Here is a 17,913-nt window from a genome sequence, read left to right as displayed (position 1 = left end):
TGTGATCAAGTGCAGGTGGCGTTTGTGTCTGGTTCTCCTGCGCACACCCAAAGATTCGGAGCTGGATAACCTCTGAGCTGCAAGGTCTGTATCCCCACCACCCTCCCAGGTTACAGATCTGCGTGGAATTGTTTTCTGCTTCAGAGTAAGTTGGGGCGGTGTTTCTTTCTCTAGTGCTTAAGATGCAGAACGGATGTTGGGCAGTTGCTGGCATGTTCCCTGTGGAGGGATGGGCCAGGAGAATTGCTCACTCGGGTCCCCCTTAGGGCAGGCAAACCCTGTTGGTACGTCTGTGTCGAAGGAGGAGCCATAACAATGTGCTGATGTTTCTTAGCGTTTGTGGACAGAGGAGAAGCGAGAGTCTCACAAATAAACAGAGACTGTTCTGCCTCCAAGCTGGTCAGGCTTTTGAGCTGGATAAATAAATAAATGCTGTTTTGTGTTAAGTAGACCAGATGTTGCTGCATGACGACACACTTCTCTTGGTTGTGAGGAAGATGTGAAGGAATTCAGGTTGCATGGCCTCATCCTGCCTCCTTGGGACACCATCGTTACCCATGCTGAATTATTCGTAGTTATTTGCCAGGAATGCCGAGTTTGTAGGTGAAATCCTTAAAAAGCAAAGAGAATGTGCTGCTGAAGGTGGTGTCTGCCTTACAGCCTTGCTGGGTGGCTGGATGCAGCAGTCGGAGCGGTGTTTGGCAGGTGATGCTGTGAATTCTGAAAAACACTGTGCCACGTTGTGGTTGTTCGTGCCAGTACTACGTCTTCCAGAACACAAAGGCACTGGAGAGTGAGCATTTGACGAGGTGTTTCTTCGTTAAGACAAAACGCAAGCACTCCGTGACCTCAGAATGGGGAAAACATTGTTCCTGGAGTAGGAAAAGGGAAGTGCTCCCATGTGTAGTAAAATGAGGAACAATTCTACAATTGTTTCCTGTTCCAAATGTGGCACTAAAAAAAGCAGTAATAATGTAAAGGCTTTAAACTGCCAAGGAGTTTGACCTGCTTACGTGAAATTGGTGCTCTGGATTGCTTTCTAGAGGAGCCTCTCTCCCTTCCCTGCCGGGGACTGATCTCCAGGGGCTGAAGTTTGCTGCTGTTCCATTTGGGAAGCGTGGGACCTCTAGAGATGGCAGCGTTAGTGCTGGAACCGGGCAGAGGTGTTCGTGATCTCAGAGGTGAAAAGCACACTCAGGATAAGAAATGTATTTGTCTCTTTAATTGAAGTTTTTAGGAATTGTTTCCCTTTGTCTTTTCCCTCCCCCGGCAGAAGGGAATTCAGGAAGATGGGATTACCGTGTGATACAGCTGACCTGTCGTGCCGCCTTTCCGCGTTTTCTCGATCTGTGTTCCGGGAAGGAACTCCCTCTCTTTCCCGTGAGTCTACCCTGTCCTTGCTCTTCTCATGAGTTGATAGAGGGTTTCCCGCCGAGGCAATGGAGGAGCAGTGCGGGAGGCGGCAGCCTGGCTTGGCTGCCCTGGGTGCCGCAGGGAGCCCCGGTGCCTGCGCCGGAGGATGCCGCGGCGCGGCGGGGCGGGAGGCGGCCCTGCCTTTTGGCTTGTGTAAGCGGCGACTTTCTGCTGTGATTAATAATTGTAATAAAAGCACGTTCGCATCCCGCTGCACCGCCGCCTTCTCTGGGGCAAGATGGAGAGACGCGAGGGCCAGGCCCAGCCATGTTTTTATCCGCGGGGGGTTTTCACCCCAGCCGTGGATTTGGGGAGCCGCAGACCGGATATTTTTGCCTACAGATGCATGTTCACACGGGGAGCTCCGCGGGCTGTGCCCCCCCGGGCCCCGGCCCGCTGCTGGAAGGGCTCCGCGGCCGCAGAGGTGCCGGGACAGCTCGGGATGCCCGTCCTCTGTGCCCGCCAAGCGCGTTCCCCCGCTCGGTAAAACCCTCGGGGCGGCTCCGCAGGCCGCGGGGCCCGGCGCTGCACGGCGGGGCCGAGGGGCGGGGCCTGGCGGCCCAACGGCCCAATGAGGCGGCGGTCACGTGCGGCGGGCGGGGCGGCCCCGCCCCCCCACTTCCTGCGGTCACGTGGCGGGTGCCCGGCGTTGCCGTGGCAGCGGCGGAGGCGGCTCCGGCTCTTCGGCAGCCGGCGGCGACGGGCGCTCCCGGGGCGACGCGCCCGACCCGACCCGACCCGACCCGGCCCCTGGGCAGCCAGCGCGGTGAGCCAGGGCCCGCCCCAGCCGCCCCGGGGGGGGGCTGCATCCCGCCCGGGGGGGCTCGGGGCTCGGGGGGCAGGGAGGGTCTCATCCTGACCGGGGTGGCGGGTCCTGCGCTCTGGGGTAGCGGGCTTCAGCCCCACCGGGGTGTTTGGGGTGGCGGGGAGTATGTCCTGCCCGGCGTGCTGCGGGAGGAGGGGGTCTCATCCTGCCGGGGTGCCGGGGGGGAGAGTTGGTCTTATCGTGCCCGGATGGGGCTTTCCCTCCCGGGTAGTGGGGGGGGGGGGCGGTACGAGCCTCCTCCTGCCCACGTGAGGAGAATCCCGTGCCATGGGTGGTGTGAGTGCGTGGGAGGGGTCCGCTGAGGACAGAGAAGGGGGTCCCATCCTGCCCGGCGGTGATTTGGAGCTCCCTTGGGATGCACAGAGCAGGCCAGCTCTCGGGGTCACATCCGGACGAAGGGATCCTCTCGCTGGGGGTGCTGTAGGGGAGACACCTCCTGCCTATGATGCAGGGAAGCCCCTGATCCAGGGTGCTGTTGGAAGGGGGAATCCCAGCTGTAGGGAGGGAGCGGGTCCCATCCTGCCTGGGGAAGGTCCCCTGTCTGAGGGTGCCTTCGGAGGGCAGGATCCTAGCTGTGAGGGGGTCGCATCCTGGGGGATCCCCCGTCTGAGGGTGCTGTTGGAGGTGAGACCCTTGCTGTGTGGGGTCACATCCTGCCTGGGGTGTGCTGAGAGCAGCTGGGAAGGAGGAGGAGAAATCCCCTGCTCAGACGGTCCCTGCAGAGGGATCCCAGCTGCCGTGGTGCGGCCGGGGGGTCACATCCTGCTTGGCAGGGGATCCCCTGCTTGAAGTGCGCTGCTGGAAGAGGGGTCACAGCTGTGGGGAGTTCACAGCCTGCCTGGGCGGTGTGACATCCCAGGGGTGCTGCTGGGAGGGGATCCCAAGCCAGAGGAGAACATGGGAAGGGGTTCCCCATGGCAAAGAGAGCCTCTGCATGGGGAGCCCAGAGCCGGAGAAGAAGGAAGAGCAGTGGGGCCCAGGGTTAGGCTTTGCCACGGTGTGGGGGCTCTCCAACGATGCTATACAGGGAGAAAGGTGCTGGAACAAATCTGCTGATTAATCTCAGGATATGAGGCAGAAACCTGGGGCTGAGGGGGAGGGCGGCACCCCAAAGCCAGGCAGGGAAGCTGACGGCGGTGCTGAGGCAGCGTTCTGCGGGAGATGGTTCAGGGCATGCCGGCGGCGGGAGGGGAATCTGCGTATCTCAGCCCCGGCAGCATCCGCTTCCTTCCCTGCTGTAAAGAAATTCCCTGCTGTAAAGAAATCCCTGCACATGCTCCTGCGACTGCCCAGGGGCGGCTGGGGCAGGAGGCACGGCGAAGGCTTTGCCCGCTGCTCTGAAGGGCAGCGCTGGACGGGTGAACAAGATCGAGATGAGGCAGCAGTCGCAGGGCGCTTTCTGTCCTCAGCGGCGTGAAATGAAGCGGGGTCGAGTGCCTCGGTGGTGCAAGGAAAGGCACCGCCGGGATGGACTTGGCCAGAGCTGGCTGCCAGGCTGAGGCAGAGGTCTCCTGGGGAAGTCCCGATTCTCCATCCCAAACTCAACTGCCCTGTGCGCTAAAACCCTGAAGGACAGTTATTTCCGTAAGAGCAAGTGTCCTAAACCTTTAAGGTTGCAAGGCAGGAACATGGAATATCCAGAATAACTCTCCCCTGGTGCAGATGACTGGCCAAAAAGTATTTCCAGAGTAAAACTGCGTAAGGTGCCGGCATGTAAAGTGCTGCTTTGGTCTTGTGTTTCAGCCCTCGGAGCCCTCCACCCTATCTCTCCATGCCTGTGGCCAGCACGGTGAGTTTGCTCTCCTCTTGCTGCCTGTTTGGGCTACATGTGCATTTATGGATTTTATTCTGAAGTTGTTTACTTATTTGAGAACATCTCTTGAGCTGCTCCAGAGTGAAAATTCATCCCAGTGGTATTTTAGCTTATTTTTCTAAGGAAAGAAGCAGATGTGATTACGGGTACTCTTGCTCTCCCTCTGTAACCTCTGAATTAATTTGTCTTTTCGATGGAATTTGTCCCAGGGGTTGAAGTTTCCTACATACAAAGTTCCTGTGCGTTTTGTGAAAATAAATGGCAGGGTGGAGGCCATCAGTGTCCCAACCAGGGACAAAGCTCATGAGTTCACCCCACGCTATACATTGCGGAATCCACACAGGATGTTATCACAGGAAGCAGCTCTGTAATTTTGCTGCTCGCAGAATGTCTCTGCTCTGATCCTCCCGGATGCTTGGGGAGAGATTAATTTTTCTTCTTCTTCTGTAAAATAGGTGATTCTTGCCTTTTGTGGGAACACAGAGCAAACAGGAGGTTTGTCCCTGTTATTCTGTTCTTGCTCTTCTTGTTGTATGAAAGTTCTTTTATGCTTTTTTGTTTTCTTTTTCATAATTTGAAAACTCCTGAGCAGTTCAGGAGCCATCCTGGAGCCTTCCAGGGGCTGTTACAATGGCCTTGTCAAAACTGCCCAGAAGAAATCGTCTTGTGCTCTTCCTGCCATCCTTATTGTGCCTGAGGGGTCAGGAATCTGAAAGCCCGCCGTGCTTGGGAGGGACAGACGATCTTACAACCTCCAATGCTTTTATTGGCTACTGCAGTCTGATCTGGGACTGCTCCTGCAACAGTTTTGTTCCTTTTTAGTAATAACATTTGGAGTTGTGGGCAGTTGATGTCCTTTTTATGGTGGCCACTTCCTCAAATCTGTCAGCAGATGTGAGTTTATCAGCTGTCTCCACGTGGAAGAGCTGGGTCGAGCGGGGCGGGGGATGCGGGCAGGGCTGGGGCTCCTCTCAAGCGAAGAGCAAGGTACCCGTGACCTTGAGGTGTGGCGCTGGCACTAATTAGTACCACGCCGTGTGTGATTGAGGGCGTGTGTCTCCTCCTAGGAGCTGGTCGGTATTTATAGCCAGAAGGGTCAGGGCGGTGCAGCTCTGGTGCCACCTGCCATCGCCGTGGTGGTCGGTGGCAGAGTGGTGAGCGTGGGGATTAACCCGAGAATTGTGATTTCTGTTCTTTGGGAAGCTGAGTTAAACCTCTAGTTTCAGATTTTGTTTAAGTTGAGGGATTTTTGCTCAAAACGTTTCGTGAATTCTGTTCTGTGTCTGTGGATGCTCAGGAAGGTTGCCGGAGCCGTTCGGCAGCAGCCTGGCTGCGTTGGGGTGGTTGGGACCTCGCGCTGGTCTCTGCTGACAGCTGTGGCATCCACCCCCTGAAACAGTCTTGCTGCTTTCTTACATCTTTCAGTGTAATCTCTTGAACCTGAAGATGCTGAAACTACCTGGAAGGCAGCTCGCTTTTGCCCTGGGAATTGCCTTTTCCTTTCCCCGTGCTAGGAGGCGCCGGTGCAAGTAAGGGACCAGGATTCTCGGTCAGATGTGGCTGATAAGCGGAGTGTGAGCAGTTCAAGAAATGTAACTTCCCACGCTTCTGCAGTGGGAAGTTCATTTGCTAAGCCCACGCAGCGTTCGGCTCTGTGACTGTTGGGGAAGTCTCGGGGAAGAACTGTGCCCGTCTGAACTGAGTTATGATGAGCAATGGTTTAACTGGAAAAAAGACTAGTTTCCAAAGAAAGAGCAAAAAGTGACTCCCTGAACATGCTCCTGTCATTACTTTGGTACTCTAAGGAGATGCATTTGGAGCCAGCCCGTGATGCACGGTGAAATTAACTGTCAGCTTGAAAGAAAATGGTAAGATGGGGGCCCTAATTCCAAAGTGTCTATGTAACACGCGTTTTTTATTAGCAAAGAGGAATTAAAGGGGAAAATTGAGATGCCAGCTTTGAAATAAAAAGCTAGATGCGGTGCAGCCTTCCTCTATTCCTGCTGGAGCAGTTCCCGGGTTTGCTTGTGTAATGTTTCCTAGTTCTCATGGTTGTTTTTAGCAATTATGGATGCTCCTTCCTCTGTTCTGTGCCTTGCAAACATGATGGTATTTGGTCCATCATTTTTCTACTGACCCAGGGCAGCTTTTTGTTTAAACTTTTCCAGTGGTTGAAGCTTGTCACGCCTGCTCCCTCCTTTTGAACATAACTATTTTGTTCCCTCAGCATTCCTCTCATCATGAGTTCTGAGTTAAACGTTCCGGTGGATCCTTCCACTCCCGCTTGCTGCTCTGAACCTGGCACAAAAGGCATGGATTATCGGGACTGGGTGCGGCGCAGCTATCTGGAACTGGTCACATCAAACCATCACTCCGTTCAAGCCCTTTCGTGGAGAAAACTGTACCTGAGCCGAGCCAAACTGAAAGCTTCCAGCAGAACCTCTGCTCTGCTCTCGGGATTTGCAATGGTACGTGTGCTTTGTAGCAATGCTTTCTGGATCGTGAAGCTTTTGGTTCTCTAAAATAATCTATTAATTGGTGTTTTCCTCCTGTGAGGAAGCAGGACATGCTGTTGTTTTCTGAAGAAGCAGGAGACATCTGCCTGGAGGCTTCTGCTGACAAATTTGAGGCTGACTCTCTCAGAGCTGCCTAACAGGCAACCCACGCGCTCCCAAGTCAGCCCTTCAAAAACACTAATCCCCTCCCTGCGAGGGGTTTTACGTGCTCCACCGTACGGGACCTGGGCTCTCCGTTGGCCCCCAGGCCCGCCGTCGCTGGCTGCCTTCGCGTGAGGTTGCGCTCGGACGTGGAGCTCCTCCAGGCCCCTGTGGCTGCTGTGGTCCTGAACGTTATCTTACCTTCTGCATGTGTGTTTTCGGGTCGGGGTGTCTAAAATGAGGTGCAGGTCAGGTCACGGTCTGCCGGAGCGAAGTTTGCGTAGCGTGAGCGAGGAGATGGTGTTATACGCTGAGGTGTGAGGAGAGGCTCCCCAGCCTCGGACCTGGTGTCAGAGCACTCTGCAGCCTGGAGGGAGCCAAACCTGGTGTATTTTTGTCAGTGCTGCCTCTTGGGAGTAATCCCTGGTACTTGCTTTCCTCCCTGCAGCACTTGGGTGTTACCTGGAAGCTCTCTGCGTGGGTCAGAACCATGTCAGAGAGCGAGCAGATAACCAAGATGGAGACAGTGAGTGGTCCAGCACTCAGACCTGCCCGAGCTTTGGCCGTGCTGTGTTCTCACTCCGGTTCTTGCCTATCGAGAGTGAGAATTGAAACCTGTTTTGGGGGAGGTTTTCTGCTCAGGAAATGGGCAGGTCTGGTGGTTCTTGAGGGCTGTCGGCTGAATGCGCAGAGGCAGAGGCTCGCCTGGGCGAGCGGGACGTCGTGTGAAGACGTTGCATCCTGCAGCTCAGAAGCTGGGGAGGGGGAAGACAGATCTCAGGAGCTGTCTGGATAGCTTTCCTTGTTTTATCTTAGCTTCTTCCACTGCTTTTTTCCTCCCCCAATCCTCCAGAACATGAATTATCTGTAACATTACAGCAGTCTGGGATGACAAAGTTGGTCGCCCAACGTGAAGTTGGAAAACGCGGGGGGGGAGTTGGGTGGCAGCAGGTGCAGGGGGCACAGGGTGCTGGGTCGGTTTGCGGTTCCGCTCCGCTCACTGGCTGCGTGCAAGCGATGCTCCTGAAAACTCTTCACGCAGCATGTGTTGGTTTGTAACCAAGCTTCTGTGCTGAAATGGCAGAAGGTACCTCCTCGTTTTGAGAAAGTTGAGCGCTCTCCTGTACATCTCTCTCACTCGGAAGCTTTCTTACTCTAAAAGCCACTCGTGTGCTTCCCCTTCGTGCCTCTGGGTTACCCGAGTTCTGTGTTAGTCAGTTGTGACTGTTCTCTTTAATGTGATTATTAAATTAACGTTTTGTGTTGTTGTGAACTATCTATCTAGGCAGCATGGTTGCACAAGCAGGTGCCTGTGCTGGGGCGTGCTGCCACTGGCATCACTGGGATGTGGTGGGGAGGAAGGGGGGGGTCTTGCAGCCCACCCACACCGCAGGGTGGAACCACGTATCTGAGAACAAAGCATGCCTTCTCAACTCAAACAACAGAAAGTTGCTGAAAGTCCTTGGCAAACACTCCAAATTAACCATTTGACTTCTGTTCTCTTTAACCTGTTTAAAACGTGAGTCAAATAGACATGTAGGTATAAGTCGTGTTAATTATAATCACCAGCTTAACGTAGTAAGCACATCTGAAATCAGTAATTGTCAGAAATAAAAATTTTTGCAATAGGGAATTCTCTTTATTAGCAAGCTCTTTCCCAGCTGATCGTACTGGACCTTCCAGTGAAAGCTGAGGTCTCCGCTCCTACCAGGATATTTCTCGGCTGGTAATTTGGCACACAGGTATTTGGTACACGGATGTTTACTCTCTAATAAGAACATCTATTTGGCTGTTGATGAAAGTAGAGAAGTTATTCAGAGTTAAATAGTTTCCCTGAAGCCCTGTGTGCATTAACTATGTAAACAAATGTCATACAGGGCTTGGCTATTGCTTTATTTACTTCCCTGTCAGTCTGTTTGATTCAAGCTGGTTCCATATTGGCTGAAAATTATTAGGAGCTGATGGAGATTTAATCAACAGGCGGTGGCTTCGATCCAGCTCCTTCTGGACAGGCTGCAGAATAACGCGAACCTTCGTCGTTGCTCGATGCTCTCTGGTATTTCTTGGCAGTGCTGGGCAGATCAGGAGGATGTGGATCCTTTCCAGCGCCGCGTCTGTTTGGAGGTGGGCTGGAGGGCTACTGCATTTGCCCCAGGGAGACTGAAGGTGAAGGACATTCAGAGGGAGCTTAGGAAACCTCCTTAATAATTTTCCTGATGGATATTAGAGCTATTACTGCTAATCAATCCACTTGCTACAGGATATGTATTTGATTTAAAAAAAAAAAATACATATATCCAACAGATCTACTGGAGTGATGGTTTTTAGAGGCTGCCAAGCCATCTGTGTGAATGTAACATGGTTTATGTTAAGCCATTTGTCATCCTTTTGCCTGATACCATCTACCCTGGTCTAAATTTCTCAAGATGAGCATCTTCTTTGTTGGGGGCAATGTGGGCTATACTGGTCTGAAAAAAAACCACCAAAGACCATAATCGCACATGATTTAATTGCAGTTTAATTCTAAAATGTTCCGAGCACGTGGTCGTCCAGCAAACCTGTGAGCATGGAGTTCAGCAGGGTGGTTCTCAAGCTTAAAATTAAGCCTGTGCTGCAATTTTCTGCGGCTCGGCAGCGTGCTCAGTGCCTTGCAAAGTCAAGCCCTTGGCACCTGGGCTTCTGGGAAGAGATGGTTATCACAGAAGAGTATAATTGTATCAAACATGACATATTAATAGTTTTACAGACTAAGCAGCATATGTAATGATTTTTAAATGGGTTGTGTCAGCTTGTCCTCTTTCTCTTATCCCGGTCAGAGGCTGATGTGACAGTCCGTGCAGCTGAAGCGATAAGAGCTCACTCACCTTTCCAGCCCTTGTTCGGGTTAAATGAACTGCTTTTCTGTGCTCTCTGGATTGTTGATGGTTTTCCCTGAAATACCACTTACTGAGCCATCAGTCAGTGTTAAAAATTTATCACATTGCACAGCTGAAGCTAGCCCTGGGGAATAGGTTAGTCTGGGAGGAAACATCCAATTAGCTGGAAAGTACGGCTCATGCGAAGGGTAACAAGTCGAAATTGATATGTCGACATCAGCCAGGCTTTCAGCTTTAATATAAAGCTGTAAATTGAACATGCAGGTACAATTCTTATTCAGCCTGCAGAATACTATGTTTCTGGGTGTTACAGCACCCAGTAATGAACGACACAAGCTCAGCTTTTCCTGGCTGATAGGGTGTGACCGACAACCACAGCACTGTACAAATTCCTTGTACAGAGCAGCACAGCAGGGAATAGGTCTGATTCCTCCTTCTCAAATCAATGTAAGGCGGACAGCAAAGAGAACGTATGCAAGGCAAGGTGTAATGTCTTTTCATTCAATTGACCTTGCAACAGATGGTGAAGCCAATCCTGTGTTATTGTTTCTCTGCTGTACAACAAGAATTACTATAAACTGCAAACAGGAACCTTTTTTTTAAAAAAAAACATAAATTAAAAAACCTACGTGCTCATAATTGGAACAAAAGGCTGGGAACGTCCAAGAACGGTCATGATATTTTTGGTGTCTCTAATATTCTAAATAGTTGATGTAGGTGTAAAATCTGGACTTGCAGAGATGGACCATTTGCCACCCCAAACACATATGTTGTATCTTGGTTGCTACTAAACGTGTTCAGACTGGACTGTGATCCCGTCGTTCAGGCTGCTGATGGTTTCAAAGCAAACGCAGGTCAGGCAGCACTCATGCCAACATAGGCACTTGCTTCCATCCCCTGTAATCCTCTTCAGGGCCACCAACAGGGAGTGCATGAGCGTACCCCTAATCTGCCAGTGCCTAAATAGCATTATTAACAGGTAATGCCGGAGTGAATGGTGCAGGTTTTCATGCAGGGCCTGGAATGGCTGCTCCGTGGTGGTCTCGTGTGAAGTCTGGATAAAGTAATGATGAGTCTGTTCTGCAAAATCCATCTAACCCCCAGAATCGAGCTTCTTGTTTGGACTTTGCTGTCTCGTGATGGTCTTGAGAGACACTGCCCCGAGGCAGGCATCCGAGCATCGGCTCCTTTCCCTAACGCATCCGGCAAGGCGCCGGAGCGGCCGGCCGCCCGGGCTCACCGGAGGTTTTGCCTGCTGCCAGGCTGGGTGGTATCTGTGCAAATCCTGACGCGCAGCTGCAGATCCCAGCAAGCCACTAGAGAGGAATGTTTGATGGTCCTGTCCGCTGGTTTTGTAGCTTCTCTTAGCACCAGGTTTCTGCAGCCCTTTCGGGGGGACACCACCTGAAGTACTATTTTACTTCACAGGTAGGTCAAGTAATTTTACAAATTCTTATTCTAAACCAGTTGACAGACCTGTACTAGAACTCCACTTCTGATGTCAGAAGAGCGCCCTGCTCTCTTGCGCTTATTCTGCTTGTTAAGCATAATTTGATTTTAAAAAATAAATAACTAAAATAAACAGCTTTGGAGACTTGCTAGATGATAGCTGTTGTTTTGAGAAAACAGCCTGCTTCTGGGTTGTGGAACACACCCGTAAGGCAGCAGCAGTCCACTTCTGCTGAGCGTATCGGTAAGTTATTAGCTCTCAAGGGAGAAATTTGAGGATATAAATAACTTGTATCTGGGCGTATTTGTAATAAAAACAAACGTACAACGTTCTGAGAATAGAAGGCGGTGATTTTGGCGACGGACTAACTTAAACTGTCAAGCAGCCTGCATGCTTCCCAAGGAGGGGGCGTGGAACCTTGCTGGCCGGGAGGGCTGCTCGCTCTTGCTTTTCTTTACATGCCTGAAGGTGAAACTTCCTGCGCCGCAGCCGCCAGCGGTGGGCGGAAGGAGAAGGTGTGAGGGGCGGGTGGGCGGGCAGCAGGCTGGCAGCTGCCTCCCGGCGCCGCTTGTTGTCTAATGAGTTCCTTCCGTTGCGTGTTTGGTTTGATGCAGGTCGCATGGCTTGTGGTTGCAGGGAGAGATCGGTTATTTCGGAAAACTGGAGCGCAGGAATGGGCACGTGAGCCTCCAGAAAGGCCACGCTGCAGCCTGCGTGTCCATCTTCGTGGGAAATGGGAATGATCCATCTAGGCTGCTGTTCTAAAAAGCACTTGAGTGTGTACTTGACCTTGGGTGCTCTTCCTGAATAAAGATGCTTTTCTGGATGAGAGTGTTGCAAAGTGGAAAACTAGCAGCTGCTGACAAGCTCTTTGTTCCTCCCCCCCAGGTTGCCATGGTGGAGGTGCAGCTGGAGGTGCAGTACAAGTACCCCCAGATGCTGCTGATCGCGTTCAGTGCCTGCACCACGGTGCTCGTGGCCGTCCATCTCTTTGCCCTTCTCATCAGCACCTGCATTCTGCCTAACGTGGAAGCGGTGAGCAACATCCACAACCTGAACTCCATCAGCGAGTCCCCGCACGAGCGCATGCATCCCTACATCGAGCTGGCGTGGGGCTTCTCCACCGTCTTGGGGATCCTCCTTTTCCTTGCGGAAGTGGTGCTTCTGTGCTGGATCAAATTTCTGCCCGTGGGCTCCATCCTGAAAAATGAGACCGCCAACGTCGAGAAGCCCAGCGGCCACGCGGGTTGGCAGTCGGCGCTGGTCTCCACCATCATCATGGTCCCAGTGGGTCTCATTTTTGTCGTCTTCACCATTCACTTCTACCGCTCTTTGGTGCGGCACAAAACGGAGCGGCACAACCGAGAGATCGAAGAGCTTCACAAACTGAAAGTGCAGTTAGACGGGCACGACAGAGGCATGCAGGTGGTGTGACGGAGAGGCAGAGGCTGCTCCCAGCGACGCGCTCAGCTGAGGCTGGGAGCAAAATACCTGCTCTGCGAGTTGGTGAGACGCGCCAGCGACGGATTGTCTTGAGGCTTAACTGTGTAAACGCTAATTGCCTGCCGTACATAGCTGTGGGTTCCAGTGCTGTTTCAGATGCTGGGGTCTCTGGCCTGTTTCTGGTCCTACACACTTGCGTACTTTAGTTGACACTGCCATGGAGTTCAAGGTCAAACCTGTACCTACCTTAACATTGGTTCAGGTAGCCAAAAATGTGTATTTTTTACAAATGCGATATTCTTTTGCCAAAAGTAAAAGTGCATCAGCTGTCCAGAAAGCCAGTGTGTGTGTGTGTAGGACCTGTCTCCTGTGTCAGAACTCCCCAGCTGTCAGTGCAGCAGCGATGAACTGGCCACTCATTTCTAGAGCTGAGCTGGTTCACGAGGGTATCTGCAGCTGACTTGAGGACATCCAGGAAAGCACAATAGAAACTGTGAGTGGCGATCACCTTTGTTCCAAAGCAAGTGTTCCGTAAATACATAACCAGAAAGAAACCAGCCTTAGCTTTTCATGTTCTTTTCTTGCTATTGCTTACTATATTTTTACAGCTGAGGAGGTAGAATTTCGAGTTGGAGGAGGCTGGGAAGTTCTGTCTTACTTTCTTCAGCAGCATCTGTCACTTTAGATTGAACGAATGCCAACATCATCTGGTTTTTCCCAATAAGAGGCAAGAGTGCCCAGGCAAGGCTCACAGGTGGTTTAGTTTTAACAAGGACATTCTTAGAACAGTGACAGGGAATTTAATGAGACAAAACTTTCAAGGACTAGAAAAGTGAGTTTCAAGGAGGTAAGACGTGTCAGCATGTAGCGTATTGTAGAGATCTTTCGCTGCGTCGCCTTCATTTATGTACTGCTGCCATGCCTTTTGCCTGGTTTCTCCTTCCACCAAGGCAGGCAACTCCTCTGGTGGAACCCGGAGCTGTACCAGCGAGTCCAACGGAGCTGGATGCGGCAGCAGAGCTGTGAGCCATTGAAGAGCTATCGTGTTTCATCTGACCTGACTCTTCTTTTTTTCCAGCAGCCGAGAAAATGACACTTGCACGTCTGTTATTGCTTAGCAAGGGAAGCTTGTACATTCTATAGCATCTTTTTTTGGGGGAAAACTTCTGTAAAAATGATTTGATGGTTTATGGTAACTCTGTGGAGGGAAAAGAGCGTTTTGCAATCATCAGCTCTTTTGAGGGAAAGTAAGGCTTTCTGCCACGCAGGGCTGAAAGCAGCCTAAGTATGTTTTCCTGGCCCTGATCCTGTGCCGATTTCCTGCTCTGCACTCCAGCGTTGCCATTTCAGAGTCTCCCAGACCTTGTAGGTTTCTGAAACCATTAAGGATGTTTGTAATGTTCTATTTAACTCTGGTCCCTTGTTCCACTGGGATATGAGAAATCTAATGGCAGTGTATTACATGTCAGCTTCCCAGAATGGAGAGTACACGCAAATCCCAGTGCAGCAGGGGGAGACTATCCCTGTGTTCGTCTTTGGCGAGGGCCTTGGGAACCCAACTCTCATCTCTCTTGTTTACATGTGAGTTTGAGCGTTGCTGAACAAGTTGCTTAGCACTGTATCCATGGCTTTCGTCTGTCGTTCTTGCCGCAGCTGGCACGTACCATATTGGCTGATGTGCAGCACAGAACATAGTCTCTGTGTGCTACATGAGACTCGTCTGTCCTTACAAAAATAAGGAGCGTCCTCCAGAAAGTGGGCGGTCGTGAAATTCATACAGTCTCCCCTGGAGTCTGCTCCTCTCTCCCTCCTCTTTTTACCATAATAAAAATTAAAGGTTTATAGGACAAAATCAGAGTTGAGTTTTCTGCCAAGTATTGCACATGTAGGCTCTTCCACCAACAACATTTCTACTGTGAGGCCAGAGCCAGACCAGACAGGATGAATCTCCTGTCTGTGCTTTGCGCTCTCCTTTAACATCAGTAATAACAGGACTCTGTGTGCTGTGGAGCTCAAGAGGTAGTTGAGGAAAGTATTGAGCCATTTTTGCAATTTCAAAAAAAAAACAACTTTCACAGTGGCACCTCATTTGGAAACAGCCAAATTGTTCCTTTAATTCTTTGCAAATATAATAAACTTCAGCAAATGGAGAAATGCAGCAGAAACTGTGCTTTGATTTTTGTAGAATAACTTGGTGAGGCTTTGGTGGGATTGAATTTGAGATAAGTCTCAGGGCAGCGAGTCTGTGACTGGAGTGGGATCGCCTTGCTGCAGCGGGGAGCCTGAGGTGCGGTTTGAGATGGTGTCCCGAGGGTTTAAAACGGAATAATCACGTGCTTTCCCATCTTTGCTCACAGCTTTGTTTCTTGTGTCTCTCTGGGCACCGAGTTCTCCCTTCCATGAGGAGCCCACGGGAGTATTTTTGCTCTTTGGCACCTGGGATCTCTCTAGGTTACCCATCACCTTCGTGCTGTAACTCCTCTCCTCCTTCTTTCCCAACAGCAGCATTTGCTTTTCTTACTCCTGCCTCTCTTCCTCCAACTTGTTGGTGTTTTCACCGCTGTTTGGTCCAGACTTGTGTTGTGCAAAGACTGCTTGAGGTATCGGCCACGGTAGATTCATCCGTAAAGGAGCAGGGACGTTGTACATGTCCCGACGGGTGCTTCTGTGCTACAGCGCCAGAAGATCCTCTGTTCTTCTGGTGCCCCGTGGCTGTCAGCAGGATCTGCCCTGGTATCTTTGTTAGCTTTCTGCACCAGCCTTGGGCCCCGGGGTGCTGTAGTTTGGGGTGGCTGTTGCCCTAATCCCAGCTCCCTTTTGGGCTGTGACTCTCCGGACCAGTTGTTGCCTTGTTTGGGCCATTTCTCTGGTTTATGCAGTGGAGATCGCCTTGGCTTGCTGCAGGGAACAGCCACGATCTCGCTCCGAAGTCCTGAGTCCTCCTTCTAGATTTTTGTGGATGGTTTTTGCCAGGCAGAAAAATACCTCTGCGTGCTCCAGCGCTGGAGGGACTTTCTGAAGCAGGGCAGGAGCTGTCAAGGACAGGGATACGGCCCTGCTCCGTATCGTCCTCGGGCACCTGCCTTGGTTTAGAAGGTGACTCCTGTCTCTCCTTGCCTTGTTAGCACGAGTCAAGACCGGGCATGAACACGAGCCAGAGGGAGCTGTCGGAGCTGGAGCGGTGTCGGGTTCTCCCTTTGCTGTGGTTAGTGGCAGCTCTTACTCTGCGAGCTCCATATTTTTAACGTCGCCCCGGGGCAGGTTTGGCTCTGGTAGCTGCCGCCGCGTTGTTTCGGTGGATACGTGATTCTCGGGGAGGCTTTATGACCAGGGGAGATGGAGTAGATGTTGGATTTGACCGTCTGGGCCTGACTCACGTGACGGATGAAAGCGATACGGGGCGGGAGCACTGGGCAGAGCGTGCTCTGCGGTAAGCACTCAAATATGTGGAAGTGTTTATGGAGAGCTGGTGGGGCAGGTGCAGGCACAGAGCGAACATCCTTCGGTTCCCTGGCACTGGGACTCTAGGACGGGCAATCCCAGTTTGCCACAGGGACATCTGCGCTGGGCTCGGGGACAGAGGTGCAGGATGCCCGACCAGTTGTAGGACTGGTTGCTCGCACTCCATGTTCTCCTCTTGCCTTTCCCTGGCTTCACCTGGGATTTCATAATGTCCTTTCTCTGCTTTCCCTGCCTTAAAGCAAACGAACAAAAGGCCTTCGAGTTTCCCTGCTGCTGCAGCTTCGTAATCTTCTAAATCTTTTGTGTCTATTTTTAAGGCAGCTGCCTCGATAACACCCCCCTGAGCCACAACCTCAAATTCAGACCCCGGCACAACTGGGCCAGCGTGGTTATTTTCTGATTAACTTCTCGCAGGCGGTGTCCTCTGTACCCATTTCAAACAACGTGGTTTCCAACGTGCTGAATTTGGAAAGCGTTCCCGTGAATACCTGTGTGTACGACTGGGAGCTTGTTGCAGCCCAGGGCTGTAACAACCATGAGTGCTAAGTGCTAGGAGGAGAAAAAAAAAAACACCTCTGTATTTTAGCTTTGCCGATTCTTGTTTTATCTCTGCATGAACAATATTTAATGTAGAACAACATATGTGTCTCAGTTATTGTCCAGCTGTGTGAGAGAAACTGGATAAACTTGCTAAGTTTTACTCTTCTTGCTGATTTCAGACTGATTTTTTTTGAAAGGCAGCTCATGTCCTCCAGCATCCTCTCTGGGTTAACTTGGTTTTGCCCTTTTTTAAAAAAACCTCGGTCAGATATTATCCTTCTCCCTCTAAAACACACAAGTAGATAACAATTAGATGTGTTTCCTTTTAAGGAGGGTCTGGTTCTTAGCATGTTTTACAAGTGCTAATTTGGTTAAGGAGGTAAAGAGCTGCGATAGGAATTCCTACAACATGAAGACCATTAAAGTTTATCTTACATTAATAATACTAGCACAGTGACCAAAATTACTTTTAAGAGCTAATTAATTAAGATTAAGACCTCTTTATACTTTTCTCAGATTTCGATGGTACTTGACAGTCCAAACCAGTTGTTAATGTTCTGCAGTGCTGCGATTCTGGCTTTGTAGGAGAGAATGTACATAAAGTTTTAGAAAGTCGTACAGAACCGATGGCTGTGTAGTTGCGTTTTGATCTAACGTGGTGCCCAAGAGGCTGTTTAACAGGTGAAAAATGTCAAAAGATAGACACAGCAATGACTGCGTAGTGACTAGATTAAGTTTTGGACTTCAAAAAGATGTAGACAAAGCCCTCAGGTTTTAGCTCAGTGTTTAACTATTTGCATTTTTTCAAATTCAAGATATCAACTAGGAAGAGCTGGAATTTTCTGGCAACAACGGCAGCTTCCCGAATAGTTCGATCGAGACAGAAAAATTCAGCTAACAAACGCAGAGCACAAAAAGAACTAATATTGTGTATCTTGTAATTGTGGCACTGTGATTCATCAGAAGCCATCATCTGCTTTCACTGCGGAGAGAGCGAAACAGCAGGTACGCGTGCAGGAAGTGTTTTAGCCGGCTGAGGGCAGGACAGGAATCTGAAAGGGAGCACTGGAAATATGGGCCAAACATCGATGGAAGTACTCGACTGCCGCGGTTTGCTGAGCACAGGGCGGATCGCTGGAGAGGCTCAGTACTGAAGGGATGATGAGGACATGGGCTCAACACTTGCTTGACCCACGGAAGCCTGCCCTGGCTTTCTTCCCATAGCGTGGCTTTGTGCTGAGCTCCAGCAGGCTGCCAGCCGTGTCTTCCTCCCTGGCTGAAGGTCCTCTGCTCCAAGGGTGCTGGCGTGGGGACGTCACGCTCTCGACGGCTGCCGAGCCCTGTGGACACCAGCAGCACGGTGCTGATCCCACCAGTCTGCCGGAAAAAGGTTAGGAACCACTATTTTGAGAGCACGAGGCCCTGCTTTTGGG

General features: G+C 51.1%; 1 protein-coding gene across 2 annotated transcripts; it reads left to right on the top strand.

Moving 5' to 3' along the window:
• The first annotated feature begins 2,146 nt into the window (after positions 1–2,146).
• On the top strand, positions 2,147–14,539 carry ORAI2 (ORAI calcium release-activated calcium modulator 2). Of its 2 annotated transcripts, XM_086624608.1 has the most exons (4): positions 2,147–2,179; positions 3,983–4,028; positions 6,280–6,520; positions 11,924–14,539. In XM_086624608.1, the coding sequence occupies exons 3-4, from the start codon at positions 6,293–6,295 to the stop codon at positions 12,467–12,469; spliced, it is 774 nt and encodes a 257-aa protein (XP_086480734.1). In that variant the 5' UTR covers positions 2,147–2,179; positions 3,983–4,028; positions 6,280–6,292; the 3' UTR covers positions 12,470–14,539. The 2 variants fall into 2 exon arrangements, with proteins under 2 accessions (XP_086480734.1, XP_009976678.1); XM_009978376.2 differs by lacking the exons at positions 2,147–2,179; positions 3,983–4,028 and adding an exon at positions 5,890–5,920.
• Positions 14,540–17,913: the final 3,374 nt, after the last annotated feature.

Source organism: Tauraco erythrolophus, chromosome 21 (genome assembly GCF_009769465.1).
Source record: "Tauraco erythrolophus isolate bTauEry1 chromosome 21, bTauEry1.pri, whole genome shotgun sequence".
NCBI lineage: Eukaryota > Metazoa > Chordata > Aves > Musophagiformes > Musophagidae > Tauraco > Tauraco erythrolophus.
The sequence above is the reverse complement of the archived record's forward strand: the minus strand, read 5'-3'. Positions and strand labels throughout refer to the sequence as shown.

Bases quoted from the DNA above. Each gene is read 5' to 3' on its own strand.
- ORAI2 (XM_086624608.1), top strand. From the start codon at position 6,293: ATGAGTTCTGAGTTAAACGTTCCGGTGGATCCTTCCACTCCCGCTTGC. The intron at 6,521-11,923 runs GTACGTGTGCTT...CCTCCCCCCCAG, and splicing joins TGCTCTCGGGATTTGCAATG to GTTGCCATGGTGGAGGTGCA.